The 19703-nt window shown below is 38.8% G+C and overlaps 1 protein-coding gene across 2 annotated transcripts in view; it reads right to left on the bottom strand.

Moving 5' to 3' along the window:
- Positions 1 to 19703, bottom strand: part of AHCTF1 (AT-hook containing transcription factor 1) — a 97142-nt gene that overhangs the window by 32557 nt on the left and 44882 nt on the right. For both annotated transcript variants that reach the window (XM_017875673.1, XM_017875600.1), the window contains 10 exons: positions 18181 to 18321; positions 17354 to 17458; positions 16371 to 16464; positions 14473 to 14596; positions 14256 to 14312; positions 13284 to 13430; positions 11576 to 11763; positions 4196 to 4340; positions 3988 to 4119; positions 3096 to 3246 (listed from right to left, as the gene is read on the bottom strand). In XM_017875673.1, coding sequence (XP_017731162.1) covers positions 3096 to 3246; positions 3988 to 4119; positions 4196 to 4340; positions 11576 to 11763; positions 13284 to 13430; positions 14256 to 14312; positions 14473 to 14596; positions 16371 to 16464; positions 17354 to 17458; positions 18181 to 18321 — 1284 coding nt within the window. The remainder of the gene's footprint in view (positions 1 to 3095; positions 3247 to 3987; positions 4120 to 4195; positions 4341 to 11575; positions 11764 to 13283; positions 13431 to 14255; positions 14313 to 14472; positions 14597 to 16370; positions 16465 to 17353; positions 17459 to 18180; positions 18322 to 19703) is intronic.

The following is a 19703-nucleotide window of genomic DNA, read 5'->3' as shown; positions in this document are numbered from 1 at the left end:
TCTAGTTCCCACTGAGGTTAAACTTCACCCATATTAACCTACAGACTGGGTTCACCGTAAGACTCAAAAATCCTAATCACCTCCCGACCAACTAAACTGTTTGGACCCTGCGCTATTAACCACTCACTCTTCTCCTACAATTCAGGGGCTCAGACCCTAAACACATCCTTCCTGAGCGAATGCTGCACCACAGCCCTCAGGTCAGGCTCTACTAGATTCAACTTATTCCTATAAGCCAGTCTCCGACTTCCGGGGAAGGAATATTACACATTAAGTAAAATGTGCCCTTGCCATACTCGATATATTCAAACTTTCCCCCTTATAGAACTCTCCATACTCATTACTCTTCTGTAAAATAAAAAAATCTTAACTGGTGATAAATTACCATATAAAAAATAAACTCTTTCTCCCTCTACTGTTCAGTCCCTTTTACTACTGTGGCTGATGGTCTCTGGAAAGACAATACACTAGTTAATTTCTCCTGCATCACAGCAAAGGGAAAGAATCTGTCCCAATACTGAATATATGATAGACACCCACAAGCCTAGCCTGTCCAAGCCAAGCAATTTGTGGTGACCTCAAACTTCATTTTCACCCCACAAAACTGGAGCAAGCTCCCCTTTCCTGCAGTTATCCCCTCCACAAAAACGTTCCTTATGTCACCTTGACTAACACATCTATAGTAAATACTACTTACTGTATATGTCCTACTAAACTATTCAACTGTAAGTCAAATATACAGGCACTATGATATTCTTTCAACACAGACTTACTACACTGACAAAAGATCTGACCCAAAAGGGAGGTACCGGCTGCTGCTTCTGACACTACCACCTGCCACCTCAATAATACTATACTACTGTCCTGACGCAATCACCATTCATATTTCAATATTAAAAATACTATTTTAAAATATTTAGTATTTAAGTATTTTTTAATAATAGAGACAACCCACTAAATAAAACTCAAGACAAAGAGTGCCAAACTCCAGTTTCTAGTATATACAAGTAGACATGCCAACAACTTATGATAAAATTTCAGCTGACTAAAGAGACAGACCATCTTTGATGTGGGTCTCTGTCTCCCTTACATAAAGATGACACCTAAAGCCAAATAACATACTATTAAATGTCTCTATCTTCAGACAAATACATGTCCCTCTGAGGCATGTATTCCTCTACATGCTAAGCAAACAAAAAGTGACTGCTGCTCCCACTGTAGCCTTGCTTAACTTGCTAAACCTTTGGACTTATCTGTCCCATAAATGGCAGGAAATAGCTAGCTGGGGGAGCACTTTCCAAATGCTAGGACCACTAAAAAGGGCGGTGGCTCATTTTTCTAATCAACTTGACATGGTGGCCATGAAATGGCCACCCAAAAAAATATATACCCCACTGCCAGGCTGCCTTGGATTCCTTCCCTTCACCCTGTTTAACATTAACTTATCCCTACGTCTTGAACCTCTCAATAAAATCTGTATCTTCCAAATTAAAAAAATTAAACTATAGCGGCTCTTACTACAACAATACCAGCCATTACAACCTATCCTGAGCGATCTTGAAATATATTTAAATTTAGCATCTAAAAATTTTCACTCCTTTAACATTTCTAGACACACGTCCCTGATCAACATTAAAAAGTTACAAAAAATACTGACCTCCGGCTCTCAGCCCTTAAGAATGAGGAATGACATATCTCCAGGGAGAAAATTTGTAAACAGAGAGAGAGAGTCTCCCAGGATTACAGAAATTTAATCAACAATCAGCCTGTTTTACAGCCTCCCGCTATTTAGCCGGTTTCTTCCTAAACCCTATGTAAAATATTAGTCACGTACTTTGTTAAAACCATCTCCTGACAGGCCAACAACTTATAGATAAACCAGAATGAACTTTCTTTACCACCATACTAAAGTCTCCACCCCAGGAGGTGCTACAGCTTCCTTACCATGACAAGAGACCTATATACTGACATAATAACTAAGTCGACACAACAGGGACCACTCCTTCACATACAACGACACAATCTCTTCCCTCTCCAGAAAACCCTCCTGTCACTCTCCCTCAGCTGGACACTGCTTTGGAGAATCCTCCCGGTGTTGTCCTCCTTACCTAGAAGCCAAATAATAAAAAGTCCGATTGACCAAAACCTGCCTTCTTATAGAGTAGTTTGTTACTCAACAGGCAGTTAGAATATTACATAAACTTAAGATGACAGGGCAGAGGCAGGGTTTCAGAGGACTGACTCATTCTGAAAGAAGTTCTATGGCTAAAATGCTATCAAACAGTATTACATACTACCAAGAAACTCTAGTGAAAGGAAGAGTAAACTGACATGGCAAACTTCACTGTGTCATCGTAAGAAACTGTCACAGCCACTTCAACCTTCAGTAATCACCATGCTGATAAGTCAGCAGCCATCAACACTGAGATAAAATCCTCTATTGGCAAAAGGATTACACCTCACAGAAGGCTCAGACGATCGTTAGCATTTTTTTTTTAGCAATATTGCATTTCAAAATTAAGGTATGTACACTGGTTTTAAGAATAATACTACTGCACACTTAAAAGTACAGTGTAAGGCCGGGCGCGGTGGCTCAAGCCTGTAATCCCAGCACTTTGGGAGGCCGAGATGGGCGGATCACAAGGTCAGGAGATCGAGACCATCCTGGCTAACATGGTGAAACCCCGTCTCTACTAAAAAATACAAAAAATTAGCCGGGCGTGGTGGTGGGCACCTGTAGTCCCAGCTACTTGGGAGGCTGAGGCAGGAGAATGGCGTGAACCCGGGAGGCGGAGCTTGCAGTGAGCTGAGATCCAGCCACAGCACTCCAGTCTGGGCGGCAGAGCGAGACTCCGTCTCAAAAAAAAAAAAAAAAAGGATAGTGTAAACACTATGCAACGGGAAACCAAAAATTCAGAAGACTAGCTTTATTGTGATAGTCACTTTATTGCAGTGATCTGGAACCAAACCAGCAATATCTCCAAGGTATGCCTGTGTTAGCGAAAGTAGCTAAATTTAAGGTGGTTTCAGAAAAGTAATTATTCAGTATCATTTTTGATCCAATAGATGATGATACTCTTCAATGAAATTCTTACCTAATCGAAAAACTGATGATGTTGACAGATGATAAGGCTTAGCTCGTTCCACAGCTAATTTTCGATGGACTCTAGGAAGGATTTTTCCATACTGGTCTAATATAGAATTTCGAGCCAGTGATCTCTCCCGCAAACGAGGATCACGATCATTCTATTAAATATCAAAATTGGTAAGAAATTTAACCTTCAAAATGTTAGGTGCTATAATTCTATATTTACCATTTAAAATAAAACTACGAATATCCAAAAATATCTTCCTCCTACCTACATATCTATTTTTCCAAACCAAGAACTTCATCCACATATATAATTGTTTCATCAATCCTTACCTTACCCATCAATACATTCCAGATCTCTGCTACCAAACCTTCGTTCTTCACAGCTAATAAAAACAACGGTCATGAAGCATCCATACGTGTCAGGCAACATTCTACTTTACACACATCTCTGTGCATCCTCAAAACCACCTCACAAGGAGACGTTATCATTTTACAGTTGATAAAACCAAGACTGAGAGTGTGTCCCAAGCACACAGAGTAAATGAAGAATTAGTCTGACCCTCGAAGTCCAATGATCTTTGTACCTATGTGTCTTCCTCTACCACACAATGATCTTTGTACTAAGTAACTCCTACTGCTGGCCTCTCCATCTTCCTCTTGTTTTCCCTGAGTGAAATGGCATTATTGTAGGCAGACATCAGAACATAAATGGCATACATAAAAGAATCAGGTAGTAATACCGTGTTCCCAATTCTGTTACAGAGATAACCGAGGATTCAAAGTAATGCTAGGCACAGTGGTTACCAAACTGCAATCTCTTATATAACAAACCAAAAAAGTCTCCAGTTTTCCTTATTCTCTTATCCCCCATAATAAGACAACTTGAATCATACCATAACATTAATCTTCAGAGTTTGGTTCAGCTTCAAGGCAGGCACATAATTGGCACGCTGCAAATGGTGCACTAAAAGGAATTCATGATTCTGAACACTGGCACTGGACTGCAAAAAATTCACTAAACATTCCTAAAAAGAACAAAATAGACTGTCAACTACCAATTTATCTTGAATTTCTGACAAGTTTACATGGGTAAGTAATTACCTGCTCCGTGTCTGTAAACGGTAGCTTCAGTAAATCTTCCATTAAGCCCATTTCCTGACAGACTTCATACATGTGCTTTAGTAACGCCTCTACATTCAACCTATTGCAATGTTGCCGCAAGAAACTCCAGGCTTCAACCATGCATCTGCAAGCATATTTATCAAAGTTTAGTTTTAGAAAAATTTATTTAAATGTACAAAACAAGAAATCTAAATGGAGAATCTCAAAGATATTTTGTAAAGTATCTTTACAAATAATTTAAAAGTACTTTAAAAAATTTGTTGAATACTAAGTACTGCATAATGAATCTTGCTAATAATATCAGTAAAATGACATGTTTAAAGAATTTTATGCTGCTTTATAAAGTAATAAAAAGCAAAGTATACAAACTTCAAAGAAGACAAAAAACTAATGTGGCCTGGATAGAGCTGAATGATTGGTGTGGTGTGACAGAGGAACATCAGGCTTTTAAAGCAGGGGCACTCAGTGGGAAGTGTGGGAGAGACACAGAGCTACACGTGGAATCAAGCACACTGTGTTCATGAGGAAGGGAGAGTAGAGCTTAGCAGCAGATGCTTTTTGGTTGATTTGCAGCAAGATTAGATTGGAGAACTTGGGTTAAATTTGGCAGAGTCTCAGACACCATGCAGAGGTGCTGAGACGTCCTTTTGTGGGCAATAAGATCATTTAAATGAAGGAGTGTTTCTTACACAGAAGTCTCCCAGAATCAGGTGGGAGGTGTCTTTTTTTAAATTATTTATTTATTTGTTTAAATGCCAGTGTTCAACTCATACCCCACTGACAGCATTGTCTTGAAGGTTCACTTGAGCATATCTATAAAAATTATAATTAGATATAGGTCAGGACCCAATGATCCCAATGCAAAAAATATAGTCTACAGAAACACCAGCAAAAATTGCATAAAGATTAAGTATAAGAATATACAGTGAGAGCCAGGCATAATGGCTCATGCCTGTAATCCCAACACTTTGGGAGGCCAGGGCAGGCAGATCACTTGAGCCTAGGAGTTCAAGACCAGCCTGGGCAACGCCGTGAGACCCTAACTACAAAAAATACAAAAATTGGCCTGGCGTGGTGGTGTGTGCCTGTAGTCCCAGCTATTTAGGAGGCTGAGGTGGGAGGATTGCTTGATCCTAGGAAGTCATGACTGCAGTGAGCTATGATCATGCCACTGCACTCCAGCCTGGAAGATAGAGCAAGATTCTATCTCTGAAAAAAAAAAAAAGAATATATGGTGAAACAATGAATTATGATGTAGCCCTATATGAGGAAAATATGTATTAACTTGGAAAATCATTACAGTTTTTTAAAAGCAAGTTAAAACAGTATGAAAATGATAATTAAAAAAATTAACCAATAAAACTTCTGTTTACATATTTATTTAAATAGAAAAGAAAAAGTTCTGAAGATACACACGAAGAACGGTAGTGATCAATCTGGCAGTTAAAATTTTTGGAGAGGTTGACGACCTCCAAGGCAGAATAAAAAATGGCAAGACTGCACTGCCCTAGACTTTCTGTGAATACAAAGTTACTTGGGGAAGCAAATGGTACCCACTCTTGGCAGATCAGGGCCATCTGTTATTTTTGTTGTTCTGCGACTAGAACATTTTCACATATTCCACAGGGCTTATACAGGCCAACAAGTCAAGAAGTACAATGTGTAGAGGTATTCCCTAAAAATTTACATCTGAAATTGCCTCGTGCTTCTCTTACTACACAGTGGAATCATTATAACTTGAGTGTAGAAGAGTGTTCATCTGTGTGTCCATGTGCACAGAAATAGGGTCGGTCATTTTTCCCTAAACCAAAATCTAGAAACCTTAAAAGCAGAACATTTTGAACAAAGAAAACAGAGAATAAAATGAACATTTCATTATTAAATTTCACAACAAAGTTGATTTCCCTAATGTATACAAAGTGGCTATAAATCAGTAAGATAAATCCCAACAACACAGGAAAAAAAGCCAAAGATTTTAATGGGCAGGTCACAAAAGAAATAGCTCTTTAAAAAAAGATACTTGTATTATTATAGTGAGACTGAACATACCAGAACTACCATTTTTACCTATGAGATGATGAGACAAAAACTACCTGGCACACTGTGTTGATAAAAGACACAGCACATGGTCACTGAGAGGAGGATTAAGTTGGCATAACCTTGATGGAGGGCAATTTGCTCTACTTGTCAAAATTAAACTACCAAAATTACGAAGGCAAACATCCTTTCACCTTAGGATTTTATTCTACAAACTGGCATATGTGCAATATGTGTGGTTACTCATCATAGCATTGTTTAAAATGGCTAAAGGTTGAAACAACCTAAATGTTCATTACAGAGAACTATTAATAATTAGGGCAAGGTGTGGCAGCTCAAGACTGTAATCCCAGCACTTTGGGAGACCGAGATAGGTGGATTTATCACCTGAGGTCAGGAGTTCGAGACCAGCCTGGCCAACATGGCGACACCCTGTCGCTACTAAAAATACAAAAATTAGTCAGGCATGATGGTGCACGCCTGTAATCCCAGCTACTTGGGAGACTGAGGCAGGAGAATCGGCTTGAACCCGGGAGGCGGAGGTTGCAGTGAGCCGAAATCACTCTACTACACTCCAGCCTGGGTGACAAGTGAGACTCTTTTCCCCCGACCCCGCCAAAAAAAAAGGGAGAACTAATTAAAAAAAAAAATGGTACAGCCATCCAAATAATGAACTACTATGCAACAGTTAAAAAGCAAATCCTTTATGTAATTATAAAATTAGCACCAAACTAAAGTGAAAAAAAGTACATTGCAGAAGGGTGTACAGTGTGCTGTTTTTATTTGTTAAAAGGGTTTACTGGGAGAGAATATATAGGCATTTGTTAACATTTGTTTAGAAGATCTTAGGAAGAATACACTAGAAGTTATTCACAGTACTGGGTACTAAGAGGAAAGAGGCAGTTGGGAATTCACTATGTCATCATTCTTAACCTCTTAAAACACTGGAGCATGTAAATAGCTTATCATCAAAAACAAATAATATGTCTCTCCCCCAGCCCATAGGCATTATATATTTTTAAAATTTTCCACTTTAAGCAGGGCATGGTGGCTCACGCCTGTAATCCCAGCACTTGGGGAGGCCGTGGCAGGCGTATCACAAGGCCAGGAGTTCGAGGCCAGCCTGACCAACACGGTAAAACCCTGTCTCTACTAAAAATACAAAAATTAGCCAGGTATGGTGGCAATGCCTGTAATCCCAGCTATTCAGGAGCCTGAGGCAGGAGAATCACTTGAATACAGGAGGTGGAGGTTACAGTGAGCCTAGATCGCGCCACTACACTCCATCCAGCCTAGTGGACACAGCGAGACTCCAACTAAAAAAAGTAAATTTCCACTTTAAACTGTGATACACTCCCAGTTGATCAGACATACTAGCAGGAGTAAGATAAACTTACTTTATGATTTACCAAATATTAATTTGATAATCGTATACAGAGTATTTTTAACAACAAATGACAAATGATGATGTTCTTTCCCAGTTTCCCCTATAGCAGGAAAACACTTTGAACTTCAAGAAATCCATTGCCAACACTTAGCAAATGTTTTAAAACAAAGTCTCCAAATCCTCACTATTTTCTTTCTTCCTACAGAAAACAATAATGATGCTAGGAAGAACAGTAAGAAAATTAATTTATGAAAGGCTAGGCTAGCATGTTGGCAGTAAAAGATACAGAAATCATTTTAATAAGGAATGCATGGGGGTTCTCAGCAATACAGCAAAGACAGACTGAAAACCCATCCTGTGGCAAACTCTCTAAACATGCTAGACCAAATACAAATATGCATTATGAAATGCACGGTGGAGACCACAACACAAAAAGACATTCAAGAGAGGTAAACCACCAAGCACTGATTGTTAGTGACTGGAGTAAAGTAAAAAGACTGGGGAAAGACACATACAGGATATAAATAAAAAAGGTTATTTGTGTGTCTACATTAACAACTATTCATGATAAAGAAGGTTACCATGTAATAATTTTAAAAGTCATTTTTAAAAAGAACAAACTAAAACTCTTATGTACCTAATATTCAAAATAGAAAAAGCTGCCAATACGGTGAGGAACTGAGACATCCACCATTAGTGTCAGCAACTTCACGTACTTAGTAACTCACAGAACAGACCAAGAAAAAAAATTATTAAGGACACAGAAAGATTAAAACCATGCAACGAACAAACTTGATCATGGGGACAAATATATCTGACATTTCACCTATTAAATGGAGAATACATTGAGTACTTATCAGTGGGTAAATCAAGTCTTAGCAAAAAAAAATTTTTTTAATAGAAGGGCAGGGTTGGGGCCTGGGTGCAGGAGGTTTTCAAGCCCTGTAATCCCAGGCACCTTTTGAGGAGGGCGGAGGCAAGGGCAGATCACCTGGAGGTCAGGAGTTGGGACCAGCCTGACAACATGGTGAACCCCGTCTCTATTAAAAATACAAAAATTTTTGGCCGGGAGCGGGAGTGGCCTCAGCCTGTAATCCAGCACTTTGGCGAGGGGCCGGAGACGGGCGGATCACGAGGGTTCAGGGAGATCGAGACCATTTCCTGGGCTAACACGGTGAACACCCGGTCTCTTACTAAAAATACAAAAAACTAGCGGGGCGAGTGGCAGGCGCCTGTAGTCCCGGCTACCTTTTGGGAGGCTGGAGGCAGGAGAATGGCGTAACCCAAGAGGGAAGAGGCTTTGCAGTGAAGGCTTGGGGATCCGGCCACTGAACCTCCAGCCTGGGGCGGATCGGAGCGAGGGACTCCGTCTTCACAAAAAAAAAAAAAAAAAAAAAAACAAACAAAAACAAAAATTAGCTGGGCGTGGTGGCGGCACCTATAATCCAAGCTACTTGGGAGGCTGAGGCAGGAGAATCGCTTGAATCTGGGAGGCAGAGGTTGCAGTGAGCCGAGATCGTGTCACTGCACCCCAGCCTGGGCAATAGAGCAAGACTCTTGTCTAAAAAAAAAAAAAAAAAAAGGAGAAGCAGCAGGGTCTCCATATGTTGCCCAGCCTGGTCCTGAACTCCTGGGCTCAAGTGATCCTCCTATTTCCGCCTCCCAAAGTGCTGGGATTACAGGCATGAGCCACCGCGCCCGGCCAAGGTGTTTCAATAAAAACTATCACCTGCACTTTCAACAGTGTTCTCTGACTTTTTAGCAACACTCACGTCATTCTCTATTTACAGGACTAGTAATTATTTTTAAACAGTTCTTAAATCTGAATACAAGCTATCTCACAAATAGAATTTTGAGTGGTTGTTTTTATTTCTGTATTTAATGTATAGAAGCCTTAATGTGCTAGTTTTCTGGGGAATGGATAACTGAGACTTTTTCCATCTTAAGAGAAATAAGGTTTAGAAATTAAACTATTTATTAGTGTTTGTTTACTATATGGCAAAGGTAAAGGAAATGAGAACCCAGCAAATCAGAGAAACATGCTCTGGATGAATTAAAGAAGGACACTTGGAATCAAAAGAAGGAAAAAAATCAGCAAACTTCCAAACATGTTTCTTCCAAAGTTCCAACACCTGCCCTTCTGATGTAAGTATTAGTGATAAGTATCAACACTTTAACATCACTAAAGAGAAGTACATGCAAATGAAAAAAATTTATATGATGGTTTCCAACCCAGTACTATAATGCTTAACCCATTTATTCAAGTTATCACATTTAGCTTCTTTAAATTATTGTTCTTACAGTAAATCTTGTTGAAACTACAATTTTGCTCTCAGAAACAATTTCAGTATTGATTCTAGATTTATTAAGTTATCTAAACATTTTTGCTAAGCCAGATTATTTCAACAAGTACTTGCTAATTCATTACTGTTAAGGTTCTATGTCTAATCAATCTATATTAAACTTCAAAACTTTTCTTCTGCCTGAAATTTGTAGATCTTACCCTCTTATCCTTAGAAGTACATGCTATTTAACCAAAGAGAACCAAGAAAATGCAACTTTCAGAGTGCTGACGCAGAATTGATAATTGGTTCATATATAACACAGTGAGGTAAAGTAATTTCTAAAAATATAAAAATGATCAATAGGGTTGAATAAAACCAATAAAAGTGGTATAAAGTAAGCCTAGTAAGGAATTTCAGCTCCAAGCAATGTCTCCAGCCTAGTTCATAGGAAAACCCAGTAACCATACCACTGTACTTCCCATCATGCCATTTAGCTTTCTCACAGGTACTGTGCAGGTGAGACTGTAATAATCATTATTATGTAAATGGCAAATACACTGATTAGAGAACATTAAAATCTGCAAAAAGAAGAAACAAAGATATCACTTGTTCAAATCTGGTTGAAGTATTAAGACATAAAATTGGACACTTCCTTAAATTAAGATTCTCTTTCTATGAGGATGCAACAGGGCAAATGCAATGACAAAATTCAAATACAAAGAATTCCAATACGCGGCCGGGCGCGGTGGCTCAATCCTGTAATCCCAGCACTTTGGGAGGCCGAGATGGGCGGATCACGAGGTCAGGAGATCGAGAACATCCTGGCTAACACGGTGAAACCCCGTCTCTACTAAAAAATACAAAAAACTAGCCGGGCGAAGTGGCGGGCGCCTGTAGTCCCAGCTACTCGGAGGCTGAGGCAGGAGAATGGCGTGAACCCGGGAAGCGGAGCTTGCAGTGAGCTGAGATCCGGCCACTGCACTCCAGCCTGGGCGACAGAGCGAGACTCCGTCTCAAAAAAAAAAAAAGAATTCCAATACTCAAACAACCAATATTAACAAAAGTATCAGCGTACCATGACTGAATACAAATTCTCAATCTGCAATTCTCTATCACTCCATTCTTCCTCTCTATTCTTGACTCCTTTTCAGCATACTAAACCCTCAGCTGTCCAGGCAGGACAACTGTCAATGTTGTCAATTAGCAACAAATGTAACTGTAAATCTCAATTTGGCACCCCTTCCTTTTATTCAAGGTACTTATCTTATTCTAGATAAAAGGTGTTGTATGTTTTTCTTAACACTGAAAGACCAATAAGTAATGCAACAAAGTAAAATATTATACAGTTGTCCCTCAGTATCCGTGGGGGGACTGGTTCCAGGATCCCCAAGGATACCAATATCCACCCATACTCAAGTTTCAAAGTTGGTCCTGCAGAGCCATGTATATGAAAAGCTGACCTTCCATATATGCAGGTTTTACATCCCATGAATACTGTATTTTCAATCTGCCTCGATGCAGAATCCACTAATACAAAGGACTGACTTTACTGACTTAAGGGCCAACTGCATATTGCCATTGTCAATTTCATCAATTCCATTTTATTAACAGATATGATAAAGAGTTTATACTTTCAAAAGATGTACTTACCTATTAAAAAGCAAAACAGTGAGGTGAAGGATAACATCGCTACCACTGGACACTGTTGGCTTCATTGTCTGAATATATCTGAGGGCTTGTCTATGCTCGCCTTGACTCATGAATGCCTGAATAATCTTTGAATGTTGCCATGACAAAGGTTTCGCAGTAGCTGGATGAAACAAAAGATCCAAACCACTCTGGAAATAACATGAAAAGTGTTAAATATAAACATAATCCTATACATTTAGACAAAGCAGCTAAACCTAACACTAAAAAACCACAAAAATCAAGGTAAGACCGTTTAAATATAAGCTGAAAAAATCTACTTTAATCTGTGGTATATAGAGTTGGCTCTCAGTATCTACAGGATCCATATCTGCAGACTGAACTAAGTGCAGATAGAAAACATTTGCAAAAATAAGGCTGGGCGCGGTGGCTCATGCCTGCAATCTCCGCACTTTGGGAGGGAGGCTGAGACAAGCGGACTGTTTGAGCTCAGGAGTTCAAAACCAGCCTGGGCAACATGGCAAAACTCATTCTCTAAAACAAATAAAAGTAAGTTTAAAAAAAAATTAAAAAGTGCAGTGGCACATGCCTATACTCCCAGCACTGTGGGAGGCTGAGGTGGGCAGATCAGTTGAGGTCAGGAGTTCAAGACCAGCCTGGTCAACATGGTGAAACCCCATCTCTACTAAAAATGTAAAAATTAGCCAGGCAGGGTGGTATGTACCTGTAGTCCCAGCTACTCGGGAGGCTGAGGCAGGAGAATTGTTTGAACCCGGGAGGCACAGGCTGCAGTGAGCCAAGATTGCGCCACTGCACTTCAGCCTGGGTGACAGAGCGAGACTCCATCTCAAAATAAATACATAAAAATAAAAAATAACAGTATAATGATAAAACATAATACAAATAAAAACAATACAGAATAAACTATTCATACAGCATTTACATTGTATTAGATATTATAAGTGATCTAGAGATGATTTAAAATACCCAATGAAATGTAAATACCACGTAAATAACTGTTATAGTGTAATGTCCAGGAAATAGTGACAAGAAAAATGTCTGTACATATTCAGTACAGACCCAGTTTTTTCCCGAGTATTTCTGATCTGTGGCTGGTTGAAGCCACGGATATGGAATCCATGGACACAGAGGGCCAATGGTATACAAGAGGATGTGCATAGGGTATATGCAAATACTATGCCATTTTATATAAGAGACACGAGCCTCTGTGAATTTTGGTATGTTTCTGGATCCTGAAACCAATTCCGCACAGATCCTGAGTAATAACTGTATTTTAAAGAATAAAAGCCTTATCAAAAACCTGACACCTCTGAGACTGTATCACACTATTTTATAAGATCGTCCCATCACCAATTTCATACATCAAGGCCAAATCTTGCCTTCCATGGTTCCCCCAACACCCCAAACATATCTCTAATATAACAATCACTGTATCTGCACTATCATAATTACTTACTTAGTAGTTTCCTTCTTTAAACGGTAAGAAATCTTGGGTTCTGAATTGCTGTATTTATATTCTTGCCTTCTAAAATAGTGCTTGGTAAGGTACTGATTAAACTGAAACTGAGCCCTTCCTCAACTATTTTTAGAAGTAGACTGTATCATATCTTTTAATATCAATTTAAATTCTGTGTATTTTCTAAAATTCTAGTAATTCATGGAAGTTTACGCTGTAAGTGAATAGACTTACCTCAAAGTCATTATGATCTATCAACCAAAACCCCTGAATAAGTTTAACTTGGCCCCAAGAAATGGCAAATACAGTTGGGAAAGATTCAATGGGAGTCTCTGTTTTGTTGGGAAAGGAATACATAATATCAAGTAGCAAATAAATGGTCTTTGAAAAAGCAGATTAAGGACAATAAAATACAACAACAAAAACCTCCTACATATATATTTACAATAGGTAGCAACAAATTGTAGCATTAAAAGAGACTTGAAAGGCCCGTTTTTAGTGTTTAAAAGCCATCATGGAGAGTCAGCAATGAGAGGATATTTTAGTAAATGTAGGTAAAACTGGTCCCACATCAACTCCATTCATTCCCAGTATTTTATTACCAGCACCACAAAGGAGATAAAGTGAATTTTTATGAAGTCAGTAGCTCAGTAAATAAGAAACAAAGATATATGCAAATTTTTAGTGATCTAGCAAAAGATGGTAGCTTAATCAGACATCATCTAGCTTATAAATTATAAATGGAATTACACATTTTTAGACTAAGTAACTAACATTAGCACAAAAATATTATCACAAAGACTACAGGACTCAAATAACGCCTAAGGCAATATCACACTAACTTATAATGTATTCATTTCCAGCACAGAGGTTAACGCCACTGAGAGTGACCACTTGGTAGTAGTATTTTAGAGCAACTGTTGTTAACTTTTTGAGTGTCTTGGACACATTTAAGTTATCTGATAAAAGCCCAAGTACCCTATACCTAGAAAAACAAACATAAAACAACATTGTGCATATAGTTTTAGGTTAATCATAGGCCATCTGAGCCCAAACAACAGATCCTGGCTTAACACCTCCTTAAAAAAACAAAACCAAAATTCAACCTTGCAATTGAGATCACATTAGATATGTCAGGTTTCTACTACTCTTGAAATTTTATAATTTTAATAATACATAAACACTGGATAAAACTTAAAAGGATACAATAGAATGTTTGGCTGCTTCAGTAATGCCGTCTAATAGGTACATATCAAGTACTGCCTATAAAACAAAGAGATAAAACCGTCAGTGGATCTTATAAGGTCATTCATTCATTCACGCTTCTTGTTTTCCCAAGTCTGTGCCAGACACGCAGCTAAGCATGTCTCCTCCCTCCCCAGCTTTGTAGACTCTAAGTGATAGCACATTACTGCAAACCTACATGTAGACTAGCAGGAGGATATTTTCCTGTGCCTCCTTCATCGCGTTTCCACAACTTCTCAATTCGCTCTCCTAACTGAGAAACCAGTCCATCAATCATCAAGCAATCGGGGTTCCACTTCCCTCTGCAATCAGGGAAAAGTTAAGACTTACTTAGTATCACTGTTAATTAATATCAAAGCAACCAGCATCAAAATATTAAAAGTAACAATCCCAACTATCAAAGAGAGAAGAGTCTGGGCATGGTGGCTTATGCCTGTAATCCCAGTGATTTGGGAGGCCAAGGCAGGAGGATCACTTGAGGTCAGGAGTTTGAGACCAGCCTGGGTTACAAAGCAAGACCCCATTTCTAAAGAAAATACAAAAACTAGCTGGGCATGGTGGTGTGCACCTGTAGTCCTAGCTATTCAGGAGGATGAGGAAGGAGGATGGTTTGAGCCCAGGAGTTTAAAGTGAGCTATACACATGCCACTGCACTGCAGCCTGGGCAACAGAGACCCTGTCTCTAAAAACAGAGAGAGAAGAGAATTGGGAATTGGACCCTAGTTAGCATGATGAGAACTACAGACATCAAGGAGAGTTAGTCGGATAAGCCCTTAAGTTGCCTCCAGTTCAGTCATCAGCAAGCCAGTCAGTCAAGGTGAGGTCCCCAGGTGGTCCATCTAGCCAGTGACCATTCTATTTTTCACCATATTAAGCAAACTACCATAGAGTATAAAGCCCAGCATAGTGAAAATACTGAAGTTCAAAGACAGAAAGTTAAAGTTTCTGTTTCATCACTTGGGTTAGTCTTTTATCCTCAGTGATTCTTTTTTTTTTTTTTTTTGGATGGAGTCTCTCTCTGCTGCCCAGGCTGGAGTGCAGTGGCCGGATCTCAGCTCACTGCAAGCTCCGCCTCCTGGGTTCACGCCATTCTCCTGCCTCAGCCTCCCACGTAGTTGGGACTACAGGCGCCCGCCACATCACCCGGCTAGTTTTTTGTATTTTTTAGTAGAGACGGGGTTTCACCGTGTTAGCCAGGATGGACTCGATCTCCTGACCTCGTGATCCGCCCGTCTCGGCCTCCCAAAGTGCTGGGATTACAGGCTTGAGCCACCGCGCCCGGCCTATCCTCAGTGATTCTTTCACTCAAATATCTATTACTGAGCACCTATGATGTGATGTGCAGATATTGTCCCTGTTTCCTTTTCTTTTCTCTTCTTTTTTTCCCTTATTTCCTTTTCTAATTGTGAATAGTGGCAGCACTTACTACTCTCTGAGGTTGTCCAATGAGTCAGGCACTGCACTAGATGCCCTGCACACATTATTTTATTTAGCTTTATACTGACTTCATTAACTTATATAACAAATAGGATTAGAAAGCATAACAAAGTGTTAAGGATATACACTTAGGAAATAACAGATCTAGAATTGTAAAATATCCTAATCAATCCTCCAAGCTAATGCTCACTCTCCTAAATTGGTCATTCTAAAGCACTGGTTCCCACAATTGCCATGCATCAGAATTACAGCTGGCACAGATTTTAAAGTACTGATTCCCAGGTGATTCGAGTGTAAGAAACCTGGAATCAACGTTTGTGAACCATTGCTCTAATGTTACATGCTTTGTAATTTTGTCATTGCAACTTGAGGAAGACGACTATTTCCAGAAGTGTAGTCAAGACTCTAAACACCTCTCTTTCTTTGTCTATTACCTTTATTTCTTTATTTCAAAGGAACTAAGTAGGCTATTCATGTATTCTTTTTTTTAAAAAAGAGAGAAATAAAATAGTAATGGTAATAGCAAATTCTGATACTTTACTGAGAATTATACCCATTCACTTTGTAACACGATGAACACTGTTCTGAGAAACTTTTGACTTCTTACAGATGTAATTTCTAAAATTGTTTTACTAGTACCTTGATAAACGCTCAAACTTCTGTCGACGACTGGTGTAGTAGTTCTGAATTACAGGGTAGTTGTAGCATAACCTTGACAACTGCACAGTATCATCTAGATTTTTAAGAGTTGGAAAAAAAGCTGGTAATATTTCCAAAATATCTCAACAATACATAATATTTTACTGTAATTTAATATTTATAGCAACCTCTGGTTAACCCACAGGGTGGTTATATTGAAGTAATAAAAGATTACTACACATCTTTTTATTTATAGATGCACAAGTAAGAAAATGATCTGTCACGAAAGTCTTAACAACATAGATGGTGGCTTAAAATCCCGGAAACTGTTCTAAATAACTTCACTCCTTAGGCGCAAATAATAATTTGAAAGCAAGACATGTTCACTACAAATCAAAATCTAAGAGGATTATGAAAAAATAAGATCAACAATTATGTACAGTGGCAGAGGCACTTCTAAATAAAATCTAATGGCTTCCTGGAAATGCAAGAAAGTGAAGGTTTTAGAAGTTATACTCTAAACAAATATAGCACAAGTCAAATACCAAGAATTCTCTAATTCTTGGTACTGGCATAAATTACTAGATAAAAGGGGCTATTTAATTGAAGAAATATTAGTAACCATATTAAAAGGATCATTATCAGGAAACGGGAAAACTGAGTTATAGAAACTATAGTTCTATGGATCTAAATAATAGCTAGTAATACTGCTGAACTCATTTTCAGGAGCTATGTTTTCTCAAATTTGCTTTCCTTCTAAATGTTATTCAATCCAATAAACATGTATGAGCACTGTGTGGCAGGCATAGGATGAAGATACAAAGTAAGGAAAAATGTAAGAAAAGAAGGTAAGGATAAATTAAATTAAGGAGAAAATTAAGTGAGGTGGAAGAAAATAAACCCAAAGCATTAGAATACGATCACAAAATTATAAAGATTCAGAATGTTTTATTTAATACTTATAGAGTAAGTAAATATTTTACCTATGCCTTCTGGTAAAAGCCCAGAATGAGAGAACCAAAGAACCACTTGTGCATATTGACAGATGAGGTGGGAAACCACAAACTTATTGCTTAAGTCTATCAGTCCTGTAAAGAAGAGTTAACATCAGTTGTTTACTCACAAAAAAAAGCAAGATGCTCCACAGTTTTCAAACTTAATCACTTGGTAATTTACATATACATGTAAATGTATATTTTACATACATGTATTTGTTCAAAATACATGTATCTCTCTTGAACTAATTCACTTTTGTATCTAGTTTACTTTGGTCCAAAATGATGTCAAGCAAATCTCCAAAATGCTAAAATAAGTAAGTCACTCCCTAAAATAGACATTTTAGGTAAATACACTTCCACCTCAGCTACACTTTCATTTAGCTAATTCCAGAACTCAAATTTACACATTAATACAAACTAGTATAGTATCACTAAGAAAGATTGTTCAAAACAGGCCTTTAAATGAAATTGACTTGTTTTGGTTTTGAAATTGCAAAACAGAAAAAAATTATAATGACTTCTTTGAATAAAAAACATACATGACTGAATTTGAAACTTTACTGCAAATACACTAACCTTAATAATTATTAACTTCAGAATTTCCTAAGCTTATTTAAGCATGGGCTCATGGCATGGCATGTCTAACAACATTCTGTAGCTTTTCACTGAAACAAAGAAACAAACAAAAACCCTAGCACTGGAGAAATAATGTCCTCTTTACATAATGATCCATCTAAGACATGGGAAATGTATTCGTTTCTCTAAGAAGTCAAATTTAATAAAACAATCAATTGATAAAACAAAGAGGATACCTCTCTCAGTGATCTCTCGGGCTTCTGATGCAAAACAGCTCAAGACTATATTAAGATTGCTAAGAAGCAAATAGCATTGCTGGATAGACTGTAGAGTTTGTGGATCCATGAAATGACACGAACCATCAAATAATGGCACACCTTTCAAGAATAAAATATAAGATAAGTTTCCATACAGTAAATCTAAATAAATTAGAATCACAATACAAAATTTCTCAAACTGCTATCACTCAAAAGAATTATTCTATTCATTATGAGATTTATAAAGACAAGCTAGGAATGGCAAAACCTCCAAGGAACCTAAAAAGTGCTTTCAATATAAAACTAGCAAAAGCCAAGAGTGAGAACATGAACTCAAATCATCTAGATCTAGAGCTTATCCTCACAACCAGTACACATCAAAAGACAGGGATTTACTTTAATGACCCATTTAGTTACATTAATATTTAATGTGTTATTGGTCTAGAAAACAACTGTCTTCGTTCTAAAATCCTTCTTTAGATCAAATCAAATTCTAATTTGTTTTACTTCTTTTTTTTTTCTTTTTTTTTTGAGACAGCGTCTCGCTCTGTGGCCCAGACTGGAGTACAGTGGTGCAATCTCAATCTCGGCTCACTGCAACCTCTCCCTCCCAGGTTCAAGCGATTCTTCTGCCTCAGGCTCCTGGGTAGATGGGATTACAGGCATGTGCTACCACACGCGGCTGATTTTTGTATTTTTAGTAGAGACGAGGTTTCACCATGTTGGCCAGGCTGGCCTCGAACTCCTGACCTCAGGTGATTCGCCTGCCTCGGTCTCCCAAAGTCCTGGATTACAGGCATGAGCCACTGTGCTCAATCTAATTTGCTTTTCTTTTTTTTTTTTTTTTTTTTTTTTTGAGACGGAGTCTCACTCTGTCGCCCAGGCTGGAGTGCAGTGGCCGGATCTCAGCTCACTGCAAGCTCCGCCTCCCGGGTTCCCGCCATTCTCCTGCCTCAGCCTCCCTAGTAGCTGGGACTACAGGCGCCCGCCACCGCGCCCGGCTAGTTTTTTGTATTTTTTTAGTAGAGACGGGGTTTCACCATATTAGCCAGGATGGTCTCTATCTCCTGACCTCGTGATCCGCCCGTCTCGGCCTCCCAAAGTGCTGGGATTACAGGCTTGAGCCACCGCGCCCGGCCGTTGCTTTACTTCTAATACTTTTTTTGAGATAGGGTCTTACTTTGTCACCTAGGCGGGAGTGCAATGGTACTACTATCACAGCTCACTGCACTCTCAAACTCCTGGGCTCAAGTGTTCCTCCAGGCTCAGTCTCCCAAGGAGCTGGGACTACAGGCATGTGCCACCATGCCCAGCTAATTAAAAAAAGAATTTTTTTTTTTGGCAGAGACGGGGGTCTTGCTATATTGCTCAGGCTGGTCTTGAATTCCTGGCCTCAAGCAATCCTCTCATCTTAGCCTCCTAAAGTGCTGGGATTACAGGCCTGAGCCACCACGCCTAATCTCTACTACATTTAAAACACTTACTATGCTTTGTATTTTAAT

Source organism: Rhinopithecus bieti, unplaced genomic scaffold (genome assembly GCF_001698545.2).
Source record: "Rhinopithecus bieti isolate Rb0 unplaced genomic scaffold, ASM169854v2 scaffold_187, whole genome shotgun sequence".
Classification (NCBI taxonomy): domain Eukaryota; kingdom Metazoa; phylum Chordata; class Mammalia; order Primates; family Cercopithecidae; genus Rhinopithecus; species Rhinopithecus bieti.
Note: the sequence above shows the minus strand (reverse complement) of the source record. Positions and strands in the feature narration are given on the sequence as shown.